General features: G+C 44.8%; 1 protein-coding gene across 2 annotated transcripts in view; it reads right to left on the bottom strand.

Moving 5' to 3' along the window:
• Positions 1-1,604: 1,604 nt before the first annotated feature.
• LOC124215806 (uncharacterized) overlaps positions 1,605-26,595 on the bottom strand; it is a 262,163-nt gene continuing 237,172 nt past the window's right edge. For both annotated transcript variants that reach the window (XM_046619560.2, XM_046619559.1), the window contains 3 exons: positions 12,939-13,353; positions 9,992-10,221; positions 1,605-3,949 (listed from right to left, as the gene is read on the bottom strand). In XM_046619560.2, the coding sequence (XP_046475516.1) occupies positions 3,777-3,949; positions 9,992-10,221; positions 12,939-13,353 (818 nt within the window). In that variant the 3' untranslated portion in view covers positions 1,605-3,776. The remainder of the gene's footprint in view (positions 3,950-9,991; positions 10,222-12,938; positions 13,354-26,595) is intronic.

The raw sequence follows: 26,595 nt of genomic DNA on the forward strand, positions 1-26,595 counted from the left end.
TCATTACAGCGTTTCAATCATTTTTATTATTCACTTATTTATTGATTTTTTTTCTCTAAATACGTACAAAAGCACCAAATAGGTTTGAGCAGTTAGGAGTACATGTAGGTACACAACATTTCGGTTGTAAGTATTAGTTTTATCGAGCTTCGTATTTTACATTATATGACTGGCCTAAAAACGGCATCATGATGCTAAATACACTTGAAAATGATACCGTGGCTACTTCATCTGTCTTCTAGGTTCTCGAAATGAAATCTGCGAAAAAATCTGCAGGTGCAGTCGGTTCTATTTTTGTGTTGCTTTCTCAATTCATCTTTTAGTTCGTCAGTTAATATTTTTCGTAGAGAAACAATTTACGCATCACTGAACGCGGGTAAAATTATCTAAATAAAAGTTTATTAAAAAATTGAACCAAATACTGGCCGAGCGCTCATAGCGTGCAGTAGAATTATGCGAGACTTGAAATGTTTGAAATTCGACCGAGGTTGGCAATAACAGGCATAAGAAAAAGTTAGAGAAATTTCGGTGTCGCATAATCACGGTCAAGATTCTTCACCCATCGAATCGACCGAGTATAAGATTAATTGATTAGTCGTTTACTACTCGCGTCTCTCTTAAGGCACTTGAAATGCAAATATCGTATCGTTGGGTGGGGCCCTCAAAGCAAACGGTTTTGCGTTCAACTGAAACGATCCTTCGCCTACTTCCTATCCATTCATAGATGACCATCTAGGGAAAATTGAATGGGCGTGAGTATTACCATAAGAAATAAGCTGGAGGGGCTTAGGCTTGATTTTATGGACATCTGGTCAGGTTTCTGCTTGACTTTTGTACAGCATTGCCGGTATTGAGACACGCCGTGCAGTTGCATGTTTAAAGAGCCAAAATCGCTGGATCATATGACAAAAACTGCGAAACTGCAGGGATTACACGCATAATTACTGGCAGGTGTCAAGACTGTTCCAGGGTCCGCACGTCGCTGCACATGGTGCATCATTACAGTCCGATAAAAAATGGAAGAAAAGAGCAAAATTAAATAGAAAAAAATAGGCGAGGTCGAAACGACGCCGTATTGGCTGAATCGCGATTACCATACGGAGATGAGAGACGCGCCTGAAAATCGAATAAATGACAATGGTCAAATGCGGTGCCGTCGGGAGACGAGGGGCATCGCTCATCACGCAAGCTGTACTCGAGTTACTAACGCCTTCAGGCCGCTCAAGAAATTCCTTAAAAGGAAGTTACAACGATATCACTCATCGGGATCGGGTCGAGCTCTTCTTGGGTGGCGGGCCGGGCGGGTCCTCGGCTTCGGTATTGAATTTCATAACTCCAAAGAGACACCGAAATTAATGTAATCTACGTCCTCGCGATAAACCCCGCCGCGCTGTTCCCATTCTTCACTCGCCGCGGTGCGCGGGTTTGAGAGTTTTGAAAAATCAACGGAAGGTATGGATTTTGGAAAAACGAATGGAAACGATGGGCCGAATATACGCAGGTGTTGCGGAATTTAAGGTGAATGCAGTTTCTCAAGGCACTACAGTAACTGAAGTATGTATACAACGGCATAGCTTAACAGACTACTATTGGACTCCTTAATCTTATTCAAGGCACTATTTCCTATATGATAAAGTAGCGTATGCGATAAAGTTAATTGATTATTATTATTGTTATTTTTTTTTTCTCATTTTGCTTTTCTTCTCTATAGTATATGTAATCTTATACGTAGAGGTTTTAGGATAACTGGCTCTAGTATATACTGGCATCTTGTTCCATTGTTTCAAAGTTTCTCTATCTTTAGTATATTTATTAATTATCGTTATTCATCGTTAAGAAAAATAAAATATTAGCTAATCGATAATGAACGCGCTGTACAGCCGATTTACAGAGCGTAAGTGTGTGTCTGTTACACGGACGATACTGAACTCATCCGTGTCGCTTTTTTCGCAACGCTCTCCTTTTTCTCTATCTACCTCCCCCTTCTCCCAGCCCTGTCACATTTGTGGCAGTTCTTTGCAATCGGCGGTGCGACGAAAGCTAAAATTATTTTACAAACTAAAAGAATGCTAGATTTATTAACTTATTTATTTTTATTTAACTTGTAAAGTTTTTACGGTTGTCTAGAGTGCAAAATATTACGTACAAAACTTAAGACAAATGAAGTTTGCGAAAGATTAAAACGTCCGGTGAACGCGTTTTTGAGTGTTGAAATTCGCGCGTCCTTGCGATTCATACCGAGATTTTCATTTAGGCATCTTCCAGTATCATCAACAGAAGTGCATGAAAATTTTGAGCTGAGATTAAATAAGTATGTAGGTACATATCGAATTCGCTAGATCGAAGTATAACATAGTTATAGGTACTTACGATATACTGTCCGTTAACTGGCATTCTATCATAATAGTATAGATTTTTTAAATTTAATTTTACACTTTTAATTTAGAACGTCTATTGCTTGAATATACAAATATATATACCTATATATATTCAGATCGAATCTGTCAATCGATCGCGAAAAAACAATTGCGTACGGTATGTAATACCATATATATTATTATTGTTTCGGGACGCGACAGAGATTACGTAGTACGAAATTAGTTTCGCAAAGATTCGAGAGAGGTCTTGACTGATCCATTGCAGTGATTTACGCATACAGACGTCTAATACTGGCTCTTAGAATTTACAGATTCATCGATTGTCCATTCCTAAACGCGAAATTCTTTGTGCATTTTGAATAGTTTCTAAAATTCACCCTAATTATTTATTTTAATTTACTCAATTTTGTTTTCACATTGCTTATTAGATTCATCACGATTGTATATTTCATTTAACTGAGCATGCTAAGTCCCAAGCTCCGTTATCGGAGTTTTACTTTATTTATTTAGTAACATACTTTAATTATTTATTCGTAATCGTTATTATTTATCCTAAATATTGTATTATTACTGGCTCTATTTTTTTTTTTAATTCAATATTCTTCACTTTTTTTTCCTCTTCCCTTGTCAGTGGATCATTACTATAACGCTCTAGACTAGTTGAGCTGGCCTTATTTAATCGTATCAAGTTAATTGGAATTGGAACGAATTATTAAAAAATTAAGCTAAAAATGGAGAATTCTTTACCATCGTATGACGTTTATCGTGCTGAACCCGCAGCGGTTTTTATTTAGTTATTTATTTATTTTTTTTTCATCTTTCCACCATTTTCATTTTTTTTTTTCTTCTTCTGAAATACTAACTTTTCGATTAAAATATTGTTGCGTAATTGAAATTCTTCGTTTGAACAGTTTCTGCACGGAGCATCCGTACCTGTAACAAACTGCGGCCAATCCGTGATCGCGTGGTTTTATACCCCTGGCCGTAACTGAACCGAGGTTTGCGCGGACTGATATACGTATATGTAAAATAACACACAAATTTGAATACCATACAGCGTTGAATTTTAAAGTACGGCGCTACCTGGATATACGTACGTATGTATACTACATTTATCATATGTATATTGTAGTGGATTTGTTCATACGTCAAGGTAAAACCACTCAACTAAATCGTTTCCCTCTTTCATTCTAAGACTTCTAAATCTAGTGAACGTTTTTATTTAATCTTTTTATTTATTTTGTTTTTCTAGTGCTCCCCTCCTCGACCCGTCCTCACCTGGCAGGCATATCGTGTAGTCTCTCCTCGGGGAGGGGCTCATCAGGTCCCGAATGTACTCGAACGTCGTAGCTGTAGGATTCTTCTTCGGCTTTCGACGTAACGCGGCCGCGACGACGATCAGTGCCTCTTCATATGGAGAGACAAGTGATCGCTCCTTGAAAAGGAACGCTGACAAAGGTGGCACTTGAACGGTTTTTGACCGGTATGCTTTCGGTAATGCCGCGTCAATTCGTCCGACCTCGCAAACTTCCACGTGCATCCCACCCACGTGCACTGATACGGCTTTTCCCCTGTAAGGATAAAACGGGGAGAAAAAAAGATTAATTCTCGATTCGCTACCGCGTGCGGCCGAACATGACTGCAAACGCGTTTTTCGCATGCACGATGTGCACAAGTCGTGCGAAGGGTCGACCCACGCCGCCACATGAGGTCGTCGACGGATGGTGAGTTGTTCCCTTCGACGACGACGGAAATAACGGTTCATACCGATGAGATAATGCACCGTCGTGATCGGCATGGCACGCATGTACCTTGTGCCTACCTTCGGCCGCGATCTAACTCACATGCAGCCGGAACCCCGCGCCCCGAGTAAAACCGAATGACATGCATACTGGTCGTTTTGCGGTGGAATTCCTGACCCCAGCGACTCGCCGGCGAAATATGGTGATTGGGATTCGTTTGAACTCGACTCGTTTTTTTGTCAAATGCCCGCCTGTTTCCCGATTAGACCTGAGATAACGACAGGGTGTACTTAAGAGTCGAGAAAAAAAACGAGAAAAAAAATAAAAAAATTAAACAAGCAACCACTCTGATCGATAGACGAACTCCGAGGAGGGTGAATACGGATTGACCTCTGTATTCACCCTTCGCGTCACGAGGAAGAGAACGAGGATTCGAATAGGCATCGGTAAAATATCGAGCAATGACGATCCGCGATAGAAATCTCTCCGGCGGTGCTTTGTGTATACTCTCTGTGGCTCTTGTACGGCCATCTTCTTCGTATTACTTTTCAGACAAACAAACAGATTTCAGGGGAACGATCATTCGTTACGATATCCCAACGAGATTTAGAATAATTCTGCTCGCGTACCTGCATGATACAAGCAAATTCGTATTATTATACTCGGAGAAATTTCAAGCGCGGCACACGGGAAGTGTTTTTAAAGACGTGGGATAAGGTGCACGTCCGAGTCCATAATTGTGAGAGATATGGGCGATATGAGGATTTAATGGTAACGATCATTTATCACTTGGTATTTTTTGTTCCTCCTATTTCAATTAATTTATTTTCCTTTCTCGCAGAAGATCATTTAACTCTCCCTCTCTCAAGCTTGATAAAATCATTAACTCTTTTTACCGCAAAGACCTTAAGGCGCATTACCGTTGTCGGTTATTTATACGATCATAAATAATATTGTCACGATTTTAATTTGACGCCCAGTAAAACTGTACGTTTATACAAATCGAGTATAAAAAGAAGAGAAAGAAATATTTAAAAAAGTTGGAATTTCAACAAAACGAAATGGGTTATTCCGTGGGTAAATCTCGGTGAGAGTCTAAAAAGCACTTCTCGTGTTGCAACGGCTCGTTATTATGATCACGCCGTTGATTGTTTCATTTAGTTTTTTGAATACCTCTTCCTACAGAAAACACTATATCTCCGTTACGTTCGAAGTCTCCACGGTTCGCTCAATTTATAAACACCTGGGAAAAATATATAATAAAGCATAAAGAGAATAAAAAAAATAAATCAAAAACAACAATTAAACCGTTCGTCCGGGGTGAATTTTAACGTAACGGCGAAGCCACCCGGTGATTGCCGTGAGTTTCGTTTGCCTCACACGAGCTGCAAGGCACGTTTCACCACCTGTCAATCAAAGTGATTGTTCGCTTGGGCAACGAGCGCGGAGGGCTCGGATCTGATCGTGATCAGAACCAGAGTGCCCCCTGGGAACTGGGTCTGCCGAGTCCGTCGTGACACCAGTCAACGATCGTAGATCATATTCCAGGATCAAGTCACCCGTTGCAGACGTTCGCGGGGCGGAGGGAGGTCTTTGACGGGCGTCAATAATGCATAATATTATCAACTTTTACGCAACGAGGCGTGATGTATACGTAGGCGTACGTCGTTCTTTTGACGAATGATTCCTCGTTTGATTAACCTTTCTTCAAATATTGTACGTATACGGGCTCGTATACTGCGGTAAGATCGATATGCGATTCGCTATCTACTCTACATCTATTCTTTTCCTTGGAAAAAACCAATTCTACCTTTCTTTACACACTGTTAGTACCTTGGACTTTGCAATTCTCATACAGAATCGCGCGAGATAATACATTATATGTATGTGCAGAGTGCAATGACATGGAAGCGCGATGGTCAGCGCGCGTTAGTTGCGTAATTAGGGAGTAATTAGCAATTTAAAAGTAGCATATAATACTTGAATGAGTCTTTAAGTGCGAAAGGTGGCTCGTTCTTTTTCTATAGGCCAGGTAACTGACGTATGTATGTTCCACCATTAATAACGATACTCTACCTTTTCATTAGACTTTTCGACCTGTTCTCTTTACATCAGTTACATACACTATTGCAGTGTGCCAATGAACATCGCGTTACCTCGGTGATCTCATTTGTTATTTGCACTATCGCAAAAGTCTACCGTTCTGCACTCGCATTGTGAATCAGAATTGTTGACCAGTGGAGAAATCGGCTCGAGTGTTTCTCTGCAATGAAAAATTTTCACGAGCAAATTCGTTCGACGCTCAAGACATGGGATTTTGACGACAGCTCAAGTATAAATTCAATTCATTATACGTTACGGAGAAAAAACCCGGATTCAGCATCAGAGTTAGTGATTTTTGAAGGCGCCTTTCAGCAGATGATGAGAGTTCCGTGTTTAATGATCTAAGCCCCGGACAGAGGCCGAGAGAGACTCCCGAATAATTTGTGTTGGCTACGTGTTCACGGGTAGAGAATTGCTTTGGGACATATACCGTTCCTCGTAAAATGAGGCGAATTAAAGTGTCGAGTAACACAGCTTGATTAGAGGTTCGTGGTTAACGCGTCTGTTTGCTTGGCCGGAAAGATCTGGGAACCGCCCAAAATCCATCAAGGTTCACACCGCCGGGCCGCCTAATCTTACCTGCGACTTACGTCGTCGTGTGACTCGCTCTCTCGTGCCGAATGTAAGTGCGTGAGAAAAATACTTCGGTTCGTGCCGCGACCTCATTACCGTTTTAAGACCAGCGCGGTGCTGCTGCTCACCTTCCATGCTTAACACTGCCCTTTCGCAAACTCGACTAGACTCGAACTTCGCAAAGACCGCGCGAACTGCGCACGACGCTGTAAGGTTCCGAAGGTGAAAATTTTATGGGACCTTCATCAGAGCGTCAATTCTAAAGCGATGGACGAACGGTAAGTTTTTATTTACCGACTTCGTTTTACTCGCTGCTCGGATTTGGTAGTGACAAAAATGCTACCGGCTGCCAGTCTCAGCGGCGATCACGAATGCCAAGACGGTCCCACTGGCCTCGACGTCCCGGACGCGGCCTCCGACCTCCTCGAGGAAAAACCCGAGCATCACGCCCAAAGATCTGGGGGCGCTTCCCGTTGCCAACAAAATATGACAGTCATCGTCGGTCAGGTGCTGGGATTGTTCAGCGCACGCGGAGGACGGGATGCGCACTTGTGCATCCGACTAGAGAAGCCACCTGTGAGCTCAGCTTGATTATTTAATCACTGGTTCTGAGGATCTTGGCACGTTATGGTTAAGCCCGTCCGCTCATGAGCGGAGAGTTGCGAGTCTGACGGACTTATGTCCACGCATACCGAGTGGGTATTTATATACATATGTAGTCATGTATGTATGCGTGTATGTATGTATGTATGTATGTACGAACAGTTTATTTATCTGCACGTATTTTCGTAGTACCATTTGTCTTAAATGTGATATAGGTACTCGCGAAGATGCGGTCCGGGTTCGAGACGGGGCTTTAGATAAATAACGACGCGATAGGCTCCTCTCCCAGTATGCTTGAGTATTGCTTATGCTGGTCAAGTGTTTTAGAATTTAAGTACAGAACAAGACTCCTTCTCTGCACGATCGGCAGAAGAGTCCGAGTAATTACTAATTACAGGGAATCTTGACAGTCACGGTAAATTATTAGCTAACTGTAAAAGTGTTATACAAATGTTATCTTTGTATTTGACCGCGTCGCCGTTGAATTAAGGAAGATAATATGTTTGCCGGTCGTGCCCGTATTCTCGACAGGAGAGTTCGGATTACCTACAGTGTCACAGATATCGTATAAGGCTATTTGACAACACCGTGTTCAAATTAAATTATTTACGTACTCAACGTGAACGATTTTTCCTTTTTCTTACGATCGATTCGCAAATGTCAAAAAAGAGCACTAGCTAACAAGAAAATAATCAATATAAGGTATATTTTTGGGAAATTCTTACTCCAACATCAAATGGTCTGTGCATTTTTGATACTACTTGTTAAGAGCTCCTGTCCGCAAGTGGCAAGGAAAAAATCTGAATTGTATGAGGGGATCCTACATTAACAAGCTTTGCTCCATCAACAGACTTCAACTGACAAGAATCTAGATCAGTGTGGGGGAATCGAGCCGTGCTACGTGGATTGGAGCGATACGACGTTTGAGTCAGGTTTATTCGCCAGTTAAATCGCTTTAATTAATACATAAGATCGCCCGAGCCATCCTCCCGTCGTTCGTCAGACATCACGCTATCGTGAGATCACCGCGTTTTCTTACAATCCCGTTTGCGAGCTAAACTGAAAACGGCGCTCATGCTGTACCGAACTACGCAATTTACTCAATTCGAAGAAATACGGTGTAGGCTTGGATAATCTCACCCAGGTTTTTTTTTCAGTTTCAAACAAATATTGAAAAATGTTACAAGTTTTGGAAGATAGATTAAATAAGAGGAATTAACCGCACACGACTCTCTCGCCATCTTGACTCTCATTTGAGTAGTACCTACTAAAAACTACACTGTATTCACCGGAATGAAAGTGAAAATAAAGAATCTAGACAGCAAGAATTCTGTTTACAGTACTAGCATAGCTCGTAGTCTCATTCTTTGTGTAATTACGTATCAATTCCTTTACGATTTTGACCACCGTCTAAGGAAGTTGAATATATGCGGTAGAGTTCATTTTCAGCTATTACTCAGAGAGCTGTACTGTTTTTTTTTCTCCGTAACCTTGCAGCCAGGTGTAACCTTGTATTTAAATGATAGACTGGAATTGGCGGTGCGAGATTTGCGGGTTGAGAACCGCGACTTGATAGTGCACCCTGGTCTAGACGGAAGATCCTGGTTCCCACGACCACACCCTCCCCACCACCATCTTCTTCTGGTACAAGTCAATGATTCACCGAACCGTCTGCCCGACAGTTTGAAACACAGGCACGAGCTGCGCGAGTTTTAACGAGTCTCAAGTCCGATCATCCATCGTTACGGGTCCGCAAAATCATTACCGTGGTGTATCGTGTATACGATATCATAAAGACGATTTTATAACGCAGAGGAGACCGGGGTCAGTCGTAACACTGGAGAGAAGATGCGACGTACTAGATTTATTCGCTACTATCACCATAGCGCCGGTTAAGGAATTTAAATGGAAAAACGGAAACGAGTCATGCTGTGGACACATTTTGGCAACTATGCCGGTAACGTACGGTGGGAATGAAATCCTAACGAGGATAATCTGCCTCGTAACAAAGCAGTGATTTCCTTTTACCGTTTACGTCAAAACAAACCGCGATGCATTTATATCCATAATAAATGAGAAAGCGAATAACGCAGCGCGGCGTAATGTCATTAATTAACTCCTTTCTGAGAAAATTCTTTATCGCTGGCAGTTCGACGACGGTGTCGTATATTCCGCAAGATAGGTATGGCGACTATTGCCCCGAGGAACAATGCGCGTACGAAGCCACGTACACGTTACCTTGTTATGAATGAATCTCTGATACCGATCTCGATTGCTTAACAATGCACCGATTATCCCGTCGTTTTGTTCAATTATTCTCTCCGCCTTATGCCTGCATACGCCCCGAACATCCGCCAGGCATCGTGCATACGTGTACGGGTATCTGGCCATTTCGCAGACCTCGAGGCCTGCAGACTACCGGGACAGACTCGAGTCTATTAGATGGATCTGATTCACGTAGCAGATTATCGGAGCCAGCCAAGACTTTGTAAAACCGTTTATGATTTTATCGAGTGACGATAGAGGCGAATAAAAATTTTCACGACATTTTGCAGGAGGCAGTGTGGTTGAGGCACGTCGTACTGGACTAACCTGTGTGCGTTCTCTTGTGAGCTTTCAGGTGCGAACTCTTCGTATAAACTTTGTCACAACCTGCGACGTCGCATCGGTGGACCTTGCGTCTTTTCAGGGCATCTCCACACTCGCTGTCAACTCCCAGTCCGCCTCCGTTGCCTCCGACCACACCGATGCCACCGACACCGCCGTTGCCTCTTCCTCCCGTCCCTAGTCCAGCCGCAGGCGCAGGTCGCTTGTGAAATACTCTGAGGAGAAAAAATTAATGGATATTTTTTTAACACGATGTGGATATTCGGTTAGTTCAAATTCTTACGATATTTTTTCGGGATTTGTCCTGGCTTGTGTATAGGAAAGAAAATAAAGGAATGCAGAGAGTAAAAGAGAGAAAGAGAGTGAGACACGATATACAGTCTGGTAGCGAACGTGACAAACAAAGATACCTATTGATTATTTCGACGGAGCGGAAGGTCTACGGGAATTTTTCCGCTCCACTGTTTCTTGGCTGGAATTCAATTTTCCGTGTCTGGTAGCTACACCTACTGCGGCGAGATCCCGTCAGCAGCTGACTGCGCAAAAATAAAATGTATCCAGCGCCTATCTCGACTTCATATTATTCAAAGATAAATAAATCTCTGGTGGGCATAAGGTTGAACGATTCACTGAATAGTCCCCATTTGTCTCCCCGTTTTTTCCGCGTAGCATCGATCAAGATCGTCTCTCCCCGGGAGTCGGGATTCATCTGACAATCGGCAAAAGACAATAACGGGAGCGCCTCGCGTCGAAACACGAGAATTCCTTCGTTCGATATATCCTCCAAGGAGTTTGCCGGGAGCAAAGAGCCTCTTCGACGTTGCTTATCCGTCAACAGGCACGAGTTGGGGTATCGCTCATCCCCAGCCGTTTTTACACAGAAATCTTTACGGCCAAAAAGCAGACACGCATTTTTTATACAAGCGAAATATTTGGACGACGAATCACCTAAATCCACCGTCGACGGTCATCCGGACAATGTGCGACGAGCAGCGACGAGAATTGTTTGAAATCAAGTTTGCAAGACGAGCGAGTAAGGCGGACCATCCTTCCGTTGCCTTCCGCGTTCCGTTGCTACTCATTACGAACCGCCTAGAAATTTTTGTATGGTAATCGGTCCCCCGACTAGCTTTCATCTTACGCGCCGCATCTCGCCAGCTTCCTAATCTTCGCTCAACTCCCGTAGTCCGGTAACAAACTCTGGCAACCTAGCTCCCAGCCCACCTCGGTTTTCTCCTCAGGCTGCACTGACTTTTCTGATCACCGTTGTTACTCTTAATTGCTTATAAACATAGTCATTGCATAACTACGGCAAAGACCCTATATTTACGGCTCCACGCCTTACGTTCGCCCCTTTTCTTGTCTAATCCGACACTGTACTTGATACTGGTTGTATGTGACTTCGAACACGTTATTACTTCCACATTTTCATTTTTTTAAGTTTGCATCCGTCGTTGTAACAACCGTACTTCACCGCAAGTGTCACTCGACCCTGTGATTATGTGCGGTGAAGGTATCCCGTGACAGCCCAGTGTCGTTCAAAAATTAAACACAGCTTCGTTTGGGATTTTGGGTGTACAAATTCTCGGTGGCAAACAGTTATGCGTGACATGAATTTTCGGAAATATATTTTTCAGGTGTTTCAGATATAGCGTAGAGAACCACATACGTTTTCAGACAGAAATTAATAAAAATTATCTTGATCAATACGATTATACGATCTCGTCTTACGATACTGACTCGGCAACGGTATTTTCCTGAAGTTCTAATATTACTGCCACAATAGGGACGTGCGATTCAGTCTCATGTGTGTACCAAACACTTGAAGTGATTTTTTTTACACCGTTTAACCGTTCCACATGAACTCCAGTTTGCTCAGGATGAAAACTATACATCGATAATTAATTGATCGTAGAAGTCAATGAGCCCGATGGGTATTTCAAAAATTGCAATCTTGTTAAAGTTGAAATTAGTGATAATAATGCAAAGTGTTCACAACCGTTCCCGTGAACACTTTCGAAGTATTAATAGTTTCATCGTAAGTATTTAATAAGGAAAGTGTAAAAAAAAACGGAAAGTGTGACGAGCCAATGATTAGGTGATTGACGGCGAGAGAATAAACGATGATTTTGGAATTTCCTTTCAATATTCAGTCGAAGTACGTAGGCAATGTAGGAGAGAATCTGCGATACAACAACTATCCTTGACTTATTATTACACATTGTCACTTGACCATCGCACATGACTACATTGTAGTTGACAGCATAATCCGTCCATGCGTAGGCATACGATGATACGTGTGTAGATAAATGATATGAATTGATAATTGCGGATAGGTATACACGTGGCTAGAAATACTTCCTTTTTCAAGTCGATCGGAATCCAACGATTTGTCGTAAATTGCCGGCGAAGACACGGGTTTCTGCAGGAAGCAAGAATATACGTAGGCGTGCCGTACTTGGAGAACGAGGTAGTATTTTCCCCCTTGACGTTTTAATTTCAAATAAACAGGATAGTTGCTCACCGCGGGAGATCGACGTCGACGGAAAATCTGTCATCGTCGGCAACTCGCGGTTGACGAATTGCACCGGGTTCTCGGATTTCCTGAACTCGCCGTCCCCGGAACGAGATTGCGCTTTTCGACGTATACCATTTTCGCGCGACGATCAGGGAGCATATATATCTTTCGAACTGCTGAATTATCAATAAAATTACAAGTGGATAGAAAGCGATAATGCGTCGGTCCGATTAGCGAAAGAAACTTATCTGTCTTCTAGCTCATGTCAGTGGATAAATCAACGTGCAATAATAGGTACGGTGTAAAAAACCTGCAGTGTTCTGGCGAAGATGAAAAGATGTAGAGGAAAGAAAGAAGAGGAGACGAATAATGAGGGAATTGTATGGGTAACAGATCTGGGTACAATCTACTTACAGAGAGGCTTCTTTTATCCTCTGGAGGGCGAGGAGGGCTGCCGATGAAGAAACTAGCACGGCGTCCGGGGGTTCAGCCACGCACGCCGTCACCTCTCTCGCCCGATCTCTCTCCCTCTCCCGCTCTCTCTCCCGATCCCTCTCCCTCTCCCTTTCTCTCTCCCGCTGTCTTTCCCGCTCCCGTTCCTTCTCCCGTTCCTTCTCCCGTTCCCTCTCTCGCTCAATTTCTCGTTGACGTTCCTGTTGCCTCTCTCTTTCCCTCGTCCGTCGTTCTCTCTCCCTCTCCCTCTCTCGCTCCCGCTCCCTCTCCCTCTCCCTCTCCCGCTCCCGCTCTCTCTCTCGGTCCCGTTCCCTCTCGGCTGCTCTCTCTCGTTCCCTGTCTCTCGCGACATCTCGCAGCGGCAGCGGTGGTGGTACTGGAATGAGAGAATTCTGTTATCAAAAATTGGAAGGGGTTAAGAACTGGAACGTCGGGTATATTTTTGGGTAGATAACAACACGAAACATATGACATGAAAAATTCTCGGTGTCCGTATGCGTGCAAGATAAAGATGAAGAAAAATGGGTTCCAGAAATCGTTAAACAAGGAAGGAAAGGGTTCACTGACCAAGAAGCAAAACATGTCACGATCGCCCCTAAAGTCCCGAGCGCAAGCCGGGATTTTCTAGCGCTTATGAATATTGTAATAGCCAATGCGAGATTCATGCGCAACTCAGCGGTCGAGAGGAGTCGGCTGCTGCGATTTCTTGTGCACGCGCGCAAAGCGACAAGCATGTTAAATACCCGTGACATTGCTGTTACTAATTAAACTTGCATGAGCGGCAATACATTGCCGGTTAGAATTCGAGGAATGTGGAATCCGGAGGGAGTTATCGGTTCACACGAAAATCTATTGAACTTGAACCGTCGCGCCGATGGAGATGAGCGTATAGTGAGGTGGTTAATTTCAGCTCGTGCTCGACAACTTGATCGTTTGATTTTTGAAGCCGTCGATTGCCTCGTAATGGACGTGAAATTCGCATTTCTTTCACGCGAGCATTGCGCGGCTTTGTACAAGCGGAGAAGCCGTCAGCTCTGTGCCGGCTGAGGGTTCCACTTCGCGAAATTGGCAATTACGCAAGAAATTTCAGGCCAATTATAATCACCATTATTAATTAACCGCGTCTTATTCCGTGTAATTCATTGTCCGCTAACGAAGCGCGAGATTTTGCCGCGTCATAAATCTCTCGCAACGCAAACGCTGATACGCCAACTTATTGTTAATAACTTTTCAGGGAGTCCGTGATCTGGAGCATGTCGCCTTCGAATCATCGAACCCGCCAAGAGGGCAACCACGACTCGTTTTGACAAAAATATCCAGGTAACACGTGTGCCGACGTTGAACGAACGGGTTGCGGCTAAAGAAGTGCGGCCGAGACACGGAGGGCACTCGTTTGATCCCAGGTAAGAACATTCGCGGCACGTCCGCGCGGTATCATTGGGGATTATTTGACCCGGAGCTCTGATCTTCCGCTGGGAGATCGGAACGTCTTTCTATCCCCCGTACTTATCTCGCCCTTGCCTAGGGAGTGAGGATCATTAATATCATCTGATTATCCCTCAATTTGGCAAATATGAAAAATCCACGGTGCACTCTGCCCATAAATCGGCGGATTAATCCCCGCGGTTAACGTTATCAATTACCTCCCGCTCTTATTGAACTCCGACGTCAAGATCGCCCTATTACCGGTAATACTCGGGGTTAAGAGAGGATGGGCTTTGAGAGGGCGCGAGAGTGCCGGGGTCAGGCACGCAGAGAGACCTGTCAGTTACTCTGACGACTCCGGGGATCCATTAGACGCAAGTTTTCCTCGGACCCTGGCTAGATCGCACGTTAATGGCCCTAACGAGATGCGAGCGGGCACCTGGGGCAAAAATTCCCCTCCTCCCCCCTCCGAAGAAACACCTAATTAAGGAAAGGAATAGGGAATTATGACATGGAGCAGATACGTGTGATCAATCCGATATTGCATCCCACCAGTCACGATTAGACCGCGGAGCTCTGAATCACGACCATACAACAACTCACCCGTCAGCGGGCTAAAAATCTACCTTGCGGTATGTGTAATTATCAAGGTACTATATATTGATTCCGCACATGTAAGATTGCTGGTACAACAAGGTTCTCGTACGTAAGACTACTTCGTAAAAATTGAACGACGTACATCATTTCCTCCCATTATTCACACCCGTCGTACCTATGGTCAGCGATACATTGTCGATCTGAATTCATCATTATTGAGTATTTCCGCAGCTTACCTCGCGTTAGTCATTGAAGACTGTTGATTTGGAAGGCCGCGTCAACATACGAGAATGCAACTGCGTGTGCAAACGGTATTGATTCCGATCCGGAGGGTCTGAAGCATATGAAAGAGCTGAATACCCGCCTATCAAAAGCTGGAGCAGAACACGCGACAGCTTAAAAATTAAACCTCATGGTCGATCGTTCGTGCTTCCGATTCGTGAGATGCTGAGAGAGAAGCTTCGTTGAGAAACTGTAACGTGTACATAGGTCTGAGCGGTGCCAGCGAGGGAACGTTACCATCGAACCTTCGGAGCAGTTTATATTTAAAATTATTCAATTCAGGTCATGTTTTACATAAGTCTCTGACCCATGTATCTCACCAAGAGGCAGCCGAGCTCTATCGTCAGATGCATCTCGTGAGGCTGGCTCAGAGAGTCTATAAACATTTATCTCCGGATTGTTCTGACGGACGGATTCTCTTTGGATGGTCCGTGTCGTTTTTTTTTTCTTTCTTTCTTTCTCTCTTCCCCCGAGGTATTGACCGCGGTCGGTTTTTATGCCAGATTTTGCGTGCCTGTAATGCTCTGCATGTAACCAGGAAAGATGAAACGAGGACAGCTTTGGCGCTGCTGCGGATCAGAGGACGAGCTATTTTTCAATAAATCATTGTTTACGAGCGTGATGATACGCAAGATAGGTGGTGGCGTTGGAGCTCCAACAACGTGTAAACCTCGGGCCCTACGGTTAACGTAAGAGGCGTGAGAAACTCGATACTAATGACTACAGTGGTCAAGTTACGAGGCGAGCAGAAACCGGCCGATATCATCTTCGCTAAGTACAATATAATATCCGCTTAGTTGGCACCTAACCGTGCTCTCGGAAACAAAAGTGGTTACCGGTGAACCGCGGAATTCTTCTTCACACTCCTGCCGCAGTCCGGGTTATCTGCCTAGACGACGCGGTACGATACATCCAGTAAATCATCGCAGGCCTAACCTCTCGCATACAGGCTGTACTTCCGGGCGGGCGTATAATGTACACGTCCTCGGCATCCTTTAAATACTTCGGTGTCCCAAAAGAAATTCACGACTTCCTTGGGGCTGGTGAACACTAAAGAACTCAGGCTACCGCACAAGCCAGAACTACGGAGAGCTTGTCCTGGAGGTCGAGTTTCACCGGGTGCACGACCTGGACAGCCAGAACTACGAAAAATTAGTCGTGAAGGTCAAAAGTCACCAGGTCAAGGACCCGAACAGCTAGAACTACGGAAAATTAGTCCTACAGGTTAAAAGTCACCAGGTAGCGTACCTGGAGCGCAGAAACTACGAAGCGCTTGTCCTGAAGGTCGAGTTTCACCAGGTAGCGGACCTGGAGCGCAGGAACCACAGAAAATTACTTGTAAAGGTCAAAAGTCAGCAGGTCAAGGACCTGAACAGCCAAAACTACGGAGCGCTTGTCCTGGAGGTTGAGTTTTACCGGGTGGAGGACCTGGACAGCCAGAACTACGGAAAATTAGTCCTGCGGGTTAAAAGTCACCAGGTAGCGTACCTGGAGCGCAGAACCACGGAACGCTTGTCCTGGAAGTCGAGTTTCACTAGGTAGCGTACCCGAAGCGCAGGAACCATGGAGCGCTTGTCCCGGAAGTCGAGTTTCACCGGGTAGAGTACCTGGACAGCCAGAACTACGAAAAATTAGTCCTGCAGGTTAAAAGTCACCAGGTAGCGTACCTGGAGCACAGAAACCACGGAGTGCTTATCTTGGAAGTCGAGTTTTAGCAGGTGGTGGACCTGGAGCGCGGAAACTACGGTGCGCTTGTCCTGGAAGTCGAGTTTCACCAGGTAGCGGACTTGGAGCGCAGGATGCAGGAGGTAGGAGAACCCGGTATTCGAAATCTGCGGAGCGCGGTTCTCACACGTCCGCTCTACTGTGCGGTTGTTTCCGGACTGAGGAATTTGGCTAGCCGATTTTCGTCATCGACGATTACTATAGATCGATGACGTCAAGTGAGAAAAAATTTTGGGTGACGTCACTTTCTGATCTGAACATCCGAATATCCGAACATCCACAATTTGGTTTCGAACTTTAATATTTAATCAAAATGATATGATCACGGCATTATACGTAGGTACCCACCGCACGACACGTTTTCTTCGCTTCCAGTATATTTGCTCATACGCTGGTGCTGGACAGAGTGGGTAGAAGAATCCAGCGCTAACCCTCGGGCGACGCGTCGTGAAATGAATCCGTATATTAACTGCCCTCGATTAGTCGGCGACAAATTACCATGTCACGATCATCTAGCCTCCCTCATCTACAGTCTCCTCTTGATTGGACTCTGAGCCAGTAGCACTGCGGGCTGGTCTGATTGCAGCCCGCAAGACATGAATTCTAAAACTGCGAGAGGCAGCTTCCTTGATCTTCCAGACATATTTATACATATATAACCTTTTTCCTGGCAATGGGTAGCCTGGGTTATGCGGTCAGCGTTGAGATGAGGCATTGTTCCGCAAATGGCCACTACTTAATAGGACTCGATAGCGGTAATCACGAACTTGTGGGTCACCCCAGGGAGCCTTCGGGCGCATTACTTAAGGCAGAGAGGCACGAGCGAGCAGGTGAGAGAGTCTCGATACGTCGTTCGAAGCGCACCTATGCGCCACATTCCCGGTTCTCTGGTCCTGGGTAAGCAGGGCACAGCGAGCAGCTCGACCACCTCGGATCGTCCATCACCGATCGTCGATAGATTTATCGCGCATCGACACCTCGCACCGCTCCTCCAACTCGACAATTTATGCACCTTGCGTAGCGGGCGCCCGTCGCATCATTGAAATAGAACCGTGCTGCATTAACAATAATCTATTTGCACTTTGCGCTATCTCCGAGACTATATCTTAGTATATACAGGGTGCAGAGGTGGGGTGAGAAGAAACGCGGGAAATACGGTTCTAGAAATATTCCACGGGTCACACGCGTCTGACCGTTCTGTTCTGTTGGTAAAAGGATTTGAAACGCCGGAGCCATGGAAGCCGACCGGCTCGACGTATCGTAATGTGTCTCCAATTAACGTGGGTACCAACTCGGATAAATAATGACCAAGATTGCAACGCGGCTCGAAATATTGTCAACCCAGCTCACGGTCGGGGCAGGTGTACAGCGAGTGGGTGGCAGCATGGAATATCTACGTAGCCAAGGGATTCCCGCCACCACTAGGCTAATAAATATCAATTTTTCCTCACACTCTTCGTGCGTGGTGGCCGTGCCGCAAGGTCTACGGTCTCCGTGCCTTTACCTTTGCCTTTGCCGTCCACCTCGCGTTTCCCAAGTTTTATTTTCACTTTATTTATTTATTTACTTAACGTATTTTTCATCAAAATTCAGAAAAATCGCGATTACAACGATAATAAATTAGCACGTACGACCTTATCGAGCCATATAATTCATCATGCGGTTACGTGTTCGCTGTACGGCAAATTCGTTGTGTACACCGCACACGCGCAGACTCTCTGGCTTCGCATCACACCAACGTACCCGACCCTGTACGTACCTTTTACGCATTAAAGTTGTTAAAAACTCTCGGAACACGTGAGCTCCTCTTGTGACTACATAGTTAAGATACGAAGCCTCTCCGAGCTGGGATTGGTCGTGCAGAATTTATCTAACCTCCGTTACGTTCGGCCCTTGCAGCGCTCTCGCTACCGGCGAATCGCGAAGTCGCTTCGCTATTGAGTTATCACCTTTGTATACCGGCGTTGCCCAGCTTTTCCCTGACCGTTCATCGCGCTTCCATCGAACGCCGCATGGTTCTACTCCGCGCCGTCACAGCCATGATCGTACTCCGAACAAGTTTAAACGCATGCGAATGCTCCTTAGTCCGGTTATCGCGAATGGAAAAATACCTTCCGCCCAAGTTGGCTAGGAGCTCTGAAAGAGCAAATTATCTAGAATTCAAACGTATATAAATTTTAGCTGATACGCAGGATGCCGGCTGAGCCTGATACGAATTACCAGCTCTCATGGTTCCGACTTTTTGCTCCTTGTCGTCGCGAACCACGGTATCGCCGCTGAACTAGTCGGCAATAACGCCAAAACAGTTCGATGCATTAATAGAGGTAGTTGGGTAGCAAATAGGCGAGCCGCATTCCTTAATGGGCATCAATTTCCATCTGTCCATTACTATTACCAAAGACAGAAATCCTCATAGGCGGTTTATACGGACTGAGACAGAGGAGCGAGGAGACCGCACTCGTAAAATTATCTCCAACCGCGCGTACGACAGAATAGCCGAAGCTGATCGTACCGACGGTGTAGGTACCGACCTCTCGGATGTTTCTCAGGCACGAATTTGCCACGCGCGTATACCTTGGGATTTTCATTCCAACCGTACGCCATTTACGGATTATCGTCAGGTTGCGTAATAGTAAGTACGGAGACGAAAGCGTGCCACGAAGTTATTCCGTTTGGTTAACGAGGCATGCAATATGGGTGCAGGGTAATTAATTAACTCATGCACTCGTACCGCGATAGGCGAAAAAGACGAGCATTCCGTAGAGCGCGCAATAACGTGCTCATCCGTCGTTGAACGTGATGCAGAAAAGTGTGCAGAGTACTTTCTCAGAGTGGTAAATCTCTCGGGTGTTAATACCTCCCGTCTCGATGGGTCTTTCACGCGGTCTCCCGTATGTTGCAGCCCGTTTGGCTCACGAATATTACCTAAATCACCTGGAAAGCAAGACATCGTCCAGCTGCGGCTGGGCCAACAAATCACAGGGGTAGCAATAATTCCCCCTGACCTTGGTCTACGACCCCTGGCCTCTTCGAGTTCCCAGTGCCGCTATAGCGCTGACCAATCGCCCTATATCTTCCACCGCGAATACATTACCTCGAAGATTAGTGTGCGAACGAGAGCTAGTCGCGGCCTTCTCGATGAATCCTCGAATGGTACTTCTTCTCCTTCTTCTTCTTCGGCTCCTCGGCAAGGCGTGGGCGCGAGTGTCAGCCGGGCATGTAATATCGAGTTGCTTTCTTTGCAGCCCCGTCTCCATAGATGTACGTGGGCTCTCGGGCCACGCGCTCGCTGACCGAGCGAGTACATTTTACGATCGACACCAGGGTGTTCCGAGTGCGATTTAAACAACTATTCATAAATATTGCTGAAGGTTATGAAAGTTGCACGGTGCGCTCTCTATAGGCAAACGTCTCACTCGTAAATCATTCTTGAATCGGCAATAACCACGTGTGTCTGTCCTTCCCTGGTCACTGGTCATATTGAGTATCGGGGGCTTTTGGCAAGGTCCTTAATGTGGTTCCGGATGATAAGTCGATCTGAAAAAGGACCGGTTTCCAAAATACTAACCCCTTCTCGTCGCACAATCGAAAGTCCCAATTTTTTTGACACTGGTTCTCAATTGCCACGTATCAAGACATTTGACAAAGCTTAATCTCTTCTTTGACCTCTGTAAAACGTGTTTGATATAGTCTTTCATTAGATTAGATTGTGCAAAATCTGAACAACACATAAAATTGTGAAGCGATTACCAAAACGATTTATTGTTCAGCATATCTCGAGATACCTTTTCTAACGGTTTCAGGATATTGAGTGGAGAAATTAAATATTACGGAAAGATTAAATGAATCCAATCATTCGCTATTCATATTTTGTTGATTGACTTTTTTTTCTAATTTGGGATAAAATGCCAAATATCTATATTTACATACAATATCGGTTTCTTGAATAACACCCTACGCGTTTCCTTCTAGTCTCAGGGAGCAACGGCGCTCTGTGTATCGTTGGCATAATTATTCAATTCGACTCGATAGCGGACGTCGAGACGCCAAAGTTTGGAGAAACGCGGATCAGCCTTGTCGATGTCCGTCGGAGCGAGTGCGTATGTTGATAATTATACGGATCGATAATATAATTTATACTTTTACGAGGCGAATATAATGATCAGATCTTATTGCAAATGGGCAATTTGAACTGTCCCGCCTCCTCTCGCAGTCTCTTTTTCACTGGTCCATCGAGAGGGTAGTGAAGGTGCACGCAGCCAGTCTCTGCACGATTTTTTCTCTCTACGTATCCGTGGCACAAGCTGTAGCGCAGCTTCAATGGGGACACGTTTTAGACCCAGCGTGGGGGTCGATCAAGAAAAACACATGGTGCCTGAAGGGGATTTTTGATTATAGGTTAATTCTAGGTTCACCTGGTCTCATGCTGCGAGTTAAAAGGTTTGGATACAGTTGCTTCTTTTCCATTATTACATCACGAGGCGAGGCTTTCGCAACGAAGAATCTACATTTTGGCATAGTGTCGGTAGTATCTAGCCTGCGATTGGATAGCGTACATTTATATTTTCAAACGATAGCACCAAAATTCGTCCGAAAATGTCAGTGGCTTGTTGAAAGGTGGCCAATTTCGATTTTTCGATCCAATGAATACATTACTCTCTTGACGAACACTGCCCACTCGGGGTTTTAGCATTTGTGGAGTTGAAGAAGAAACGCGGTGGTAACTCGTTTGTCTCTTCTTGTGATAAATCGCGGAGATTGATCCGACAACGACATGTCCTCGGCTGAATCTTACTGGCAGACATTCGAATCAGGCATGCGAAATTCGTCCAGATACGTACTTCACCTGTCAGCGTCCTCGATACACGTTGATGTATTACCGCTAAATAGCGTTCTCTGCGATTCCTATAACTCGATCGACGCCAATAAATCCTCATACTCTCGTGCTAGCAGTGTTTGCTCAGTCAAGGTTCACTCTGATTGCGGCGGTAATGACCAGCGGCCATCGTGAATTTAGTATGTCCGAATAAATTGTTGGCTACTTTAGTACTCTAGGTTAGTAAAAGTCAACTGTCGAATAACTAGAGAGGGAAAATAGTGAGAACTTTACACCCAAATTTCCAACACTGCAGAGACAACTCTGTGCGCATTATTTGTTAGTGTGATGGCGGACGCTGGCGGAGATCTCTAAAAATGGAAAACCCATAAGCTATGTGGCCACATCTGAACATACAGACGATTGATTGGCGATGCAGTGCGTGCGGGTGCGCGCGTGCAGCTAACTTATGTTAAACGGATGCTGCATCGCCTCTGGAGATGTACCTCTCGGTTGCTCACCGTCTGACGTGTGGAATTCGTTAATTCAAGATTACGCTTCCACAAGGGTGCAGCCTGATATGCATAACAGCATCGATCGTTTATTTTCCCTTGCGAACAGAAAGTTAATGCGCCATTGGTTGTAAAACTAAGCGTTGTAGCTATTAAGTTGAGTTGAGTATAATGAATCCATAGTCAAAGTGATCCGTATTATTGCAAATACAGGGTCCATTGTGTAATTAGGTAGATTGCTTTGTCCTATTCCAGACCAAGGCTAACCGCAGCTCACTGCGAATGAATTATAGTTGTAGAGTGTTGACGGAAGAAGGAGCTTTTCGTTTCCACTTATCAAACGTTTTGGTTCACCGCAATAATTTTTGCATGAACCGGCATGTGTAACAATTTTGCAGTAACCGTATTTTCGCCACAGTGATGATATATTTGTACGATAATACATGATTCTAGTTGGAATTTCGGTAAGTCGTCAACTTTTCGAAGAAAATATATCCATAATTCGCCCCCGAGCATGAATCGAGAGCCAACGCCTCTCAAGCCAGCCACGAATGACGTCAACATTTAAACCGTACGTCTTTAGCATATAACGCGCGATGCCTATAGCCTCGCTTAGCAGACGCCATTAAATATTTACGATAGTCAGCTAGTGATAGTCTGCCACCAACGACATCGGCTAGCTGCCCGCCCTGAAAGGCCCCAGGCTCATACTGTTACACGTCGCGTACACGGATGAATGTCTGATTTTGCAAATAAATCTCTTATTCGAAGCGTATGTACAACTCGGAATATTTTTCAGAAATTTATTTTCTCAAACGTCCGCGCGACCCTCACAATCATACAGGCGACGACGCAAGGCGTCATCGTCTTAGGAACGCAAACAAGTTTTCACATTGTTGGTTGCAGTAACTTCTCCCGGTCTTTCTTCACAGCACTACCTGTATTGACCCCTTCCATGGAACATGCCTGCGTTGGATTTTACATTTCTGCTCACATAGGTTATACTACGTACGTGTTTTCAACGAGCCGAGAAATAATTGTCTGAATATGTACACGAGCTGAATATTGCTGTCAAATTCAATGACGGATGCTGCCCGTTACGGGTATGATATTCTTTTTGCATTTCTTCACCTTCGCATGTTATTCGGAAAATTTTTACTCGTGATTATTGCTATCTTAGCTTGGCAAAGATTACGTTAGACCTTCACAAGGTCTGGAGGATTTTTTCAACTTACCTGATCATTTGGGAACGCATGCATGTACCATTTTCATGTCCACTCATGTCGATCTGAATGCGGGCTGTCAGTTGTTGCAGATCTTAGGCAGGGGCGTTGCCGTTCATGTCTTCTGCAGAGTTGGTTAAATACGGTAAGCCAGCGTGCAGCTTTCGAGTGGTTTAATTAATTATCCTCCGAACGGCAAATGCTAATAACCTCAACTCGTCAATATGCGTTGTTGATAACGGTCAGAGAATGGTAAATTCTGTATCAATGCCTTTCGGTGTTGTGTTACTAAATTGACCTGCCAACCCCATTTTTACGTGGTTTGAGCTAACTGAATGTATGTTAATGATGTAGCGTTTGCAATTAAAACTAGCATTAAAATCCGAACTGTTCTTCGGACAACTACCGCTATGAATAATTTTATCTCTAATATTGCGAAAAAAATATTTAAAAATAAGAAACCGCGCCTGTATGATTGCGGCAACTGTTCACAGGCTCGGCAATCCGTCACGAATGGTGTCACTGGCAATGGAGCTGCTCGGTACAATTAAAAATATATTAACATGACCGAAATTCGTTTGTGACAGTTCGTTGGTTTGATAAATTTTCCGAGCAATTATTGAATTCCGCATCGAGGTTGATCGAAATTTTTTCGGCTAATTGGCGAAAACGTTGGTACAAGTACGAAACAATGTAACAGCTGCAGAATGCCAACCCGATACTGTTGCACAAGAACGTTTTGTTCAAGGCTGCGGCGTTGCTTGTTTCCAACGGAATATTTTAGCTTATTTCTATAAAAGGCAGGCTAAGTAGACTTGGCGTAGAACGTGAACCTCTCGCATCCAAGACGCGAACGAAGTCAATTCAATCACGAGTTGAAAGATACTTTCCGCGAGGCTGGGTTTCTATCTATAGATTTTTCAATCTCTGTTACGCGCAGCTTATACCTACGCCTGGCAGACACGTGCACGCTGCTAAGCGACATGAAGAATTTGTTCAGTTATCCCATTGATTCGTACAAAGATACTGTACGTACTCAAATAATGCTACAGCGCTTTGTGAACCGATCAGCAATATAAGATTCCTGCACAGATTGGATTCGAATTTGAAAACAGCCTACATACTTCTACAGATGGTGATATAGGAAATGGTGAATGCACATAGCTTCCAAAGTATACAGCTTCACACGCTGCATGCAGAATGTGGTAGATTGAAAAACAATGAAAAGAATAACACGGAAAGACTCGACCCCCCGCGATATTATTGACATTCATATAATGATCCTTTCGTCACTCGACGTTCGGGGGACAGTCTTACCGGTCTGCGATCTCTTTTAAAGGGCAACAATGGCCCCATTATCCAAATGCTTATTACCTATTACCTATTACTTATTACGCAGTCCGTTGCATGACGGACGGTGTTCCCACGATCCGTGTCTCGTGTAATTCTAGCCGTCGCGTCAGCGAAGCTGCGGCCAACATTGCCGGGGTGTTTTCTATGAAATTGTGACAGTGTGAACGTCGCGTAGCCAACTTGCCACAGGGCTTAAAACCACGAGAATTTGAGAAGACACGCTACCTGCTAACAATACCAATGATACTGGGCAATCAGGTCTCATTTGAAGTTCACCAACAAGTACGATGTTACTTTGGTTGAGATGAGATAAGCCAAAAATTTGAATCTTTGATATGTGATATTTCGATGACTCATGAAAGTGCAGCTCGTCCTGTAAGCTTGATTGCAATTACTCTTGTTTTACATTTTATGGTTCGTCGCATAGCAGGATTATAGGTTCATAGAAACCAGACAGAATCGTCAGTCGAGTAAAAAAAATTACTTGATGAAAAAAAAATCGGAGGTGGAAATCACGGAACGTAATCTGCCATACATTCCTTTTTCATTTTTCTACGGATGGTCCGAGTGAGCAAACCGGAGAAGCCTTGAAGATGATTAAGCCAGTATAAGTCGGTAGCCTCGAGCTCAAGGGAGCGGCAAGACTTCTGCTGTCCTTCGCCGGTTTAGGTTGCACATTTTTGGGGTATCAAGTTTGTACGTCCCGCGGGTGACTGTAAGATGATGTAGAAATAATAGGGATGAAAGGTGGTTAAGCCAGTGTAGAGCGATATCGAGAAAGCTGACTGCAATAGATTATTCTTTGCAGAGACTTTGCTGGATTGTGAAGAATCTGGTTTTCGAAAGAACTGGTGAAGGTGATGAAGGATCGCGCGCCAGACTATGACGACTTGATTCCTGGGGCGAGATCGATGAAGGAGTGAAGCGGCGAGTCTATGATGACATTCCGTGTAGAACGGGAGCATGCCAAACTTCGAAGTAAATCCAGTAAGCAGGGGCCGCCTGCAGGTTGGGTCATGCATATTCACGAGTCTACTCTCATCTATCAATCCTGCCAAATGTGTAATGGCCTGGCATCAATATCCGAGCGCATTCTGCAAATTCTCACGGCTCGGATTTGAAAGTATCCTAGTAGCTTCAGACCACGGAGCCGAGTGAGGTTCTAGCTCTAGATTCCTTGCGAAATCAGAGACCATAGAACCCAGAACTCAGCGAGCCTGTACACCACGTGTGGCAGCTGCCGCGCGTCTTGAATGCAAATGCAAAGTGAATCCATGCGAAAATTTATTACCACGACTTCTGTCGAGTTCCAGTTTTCGCAAAACACCCGCTGCAAGTGTTTCGTTAACATTTCCATCGCCGATTTGCTGCTCTTCGATACAAAATCCAGACGACAATCCTCATGATTAAAGTTAACTGCCCGACGATAAGAGGGAATAAATCACTGCCTATAACTGCAACGCCCACTCCACGCAATTACGCGTCAGATGCCTTCTAGCTGCAAGGATGCCGCTATCGTATTGTTGGTTAAACTAATTTGTAATTAGAAAGGAGCAACCCGAAGGCTCGCCAAGGCACATGATGATGGAGTCACGTTGACGCGGTTGGCAGTCGGACGATAGTGAGCGTCGCGAGTACCGCCGACCGGTAGAGCGTAAGAAGTAAGACGCAAGTCGTAAAGCAGT

The sequence above is a fragment of the Neodiprion pinetum genome, chromosome 4 (assembly GCF_021155775.2).
Source record: "Neodiprion pinetum isolate iyNeoPine1 chromosome 4, iyNeoPine1.2, whole genome shotgun sequence".
NCBI lineage: Eukaryota > Metazoa > Arthropoda > Insecta > Hymenoptera > Diprionidae > Neodiprion > Neodiprion pinetum.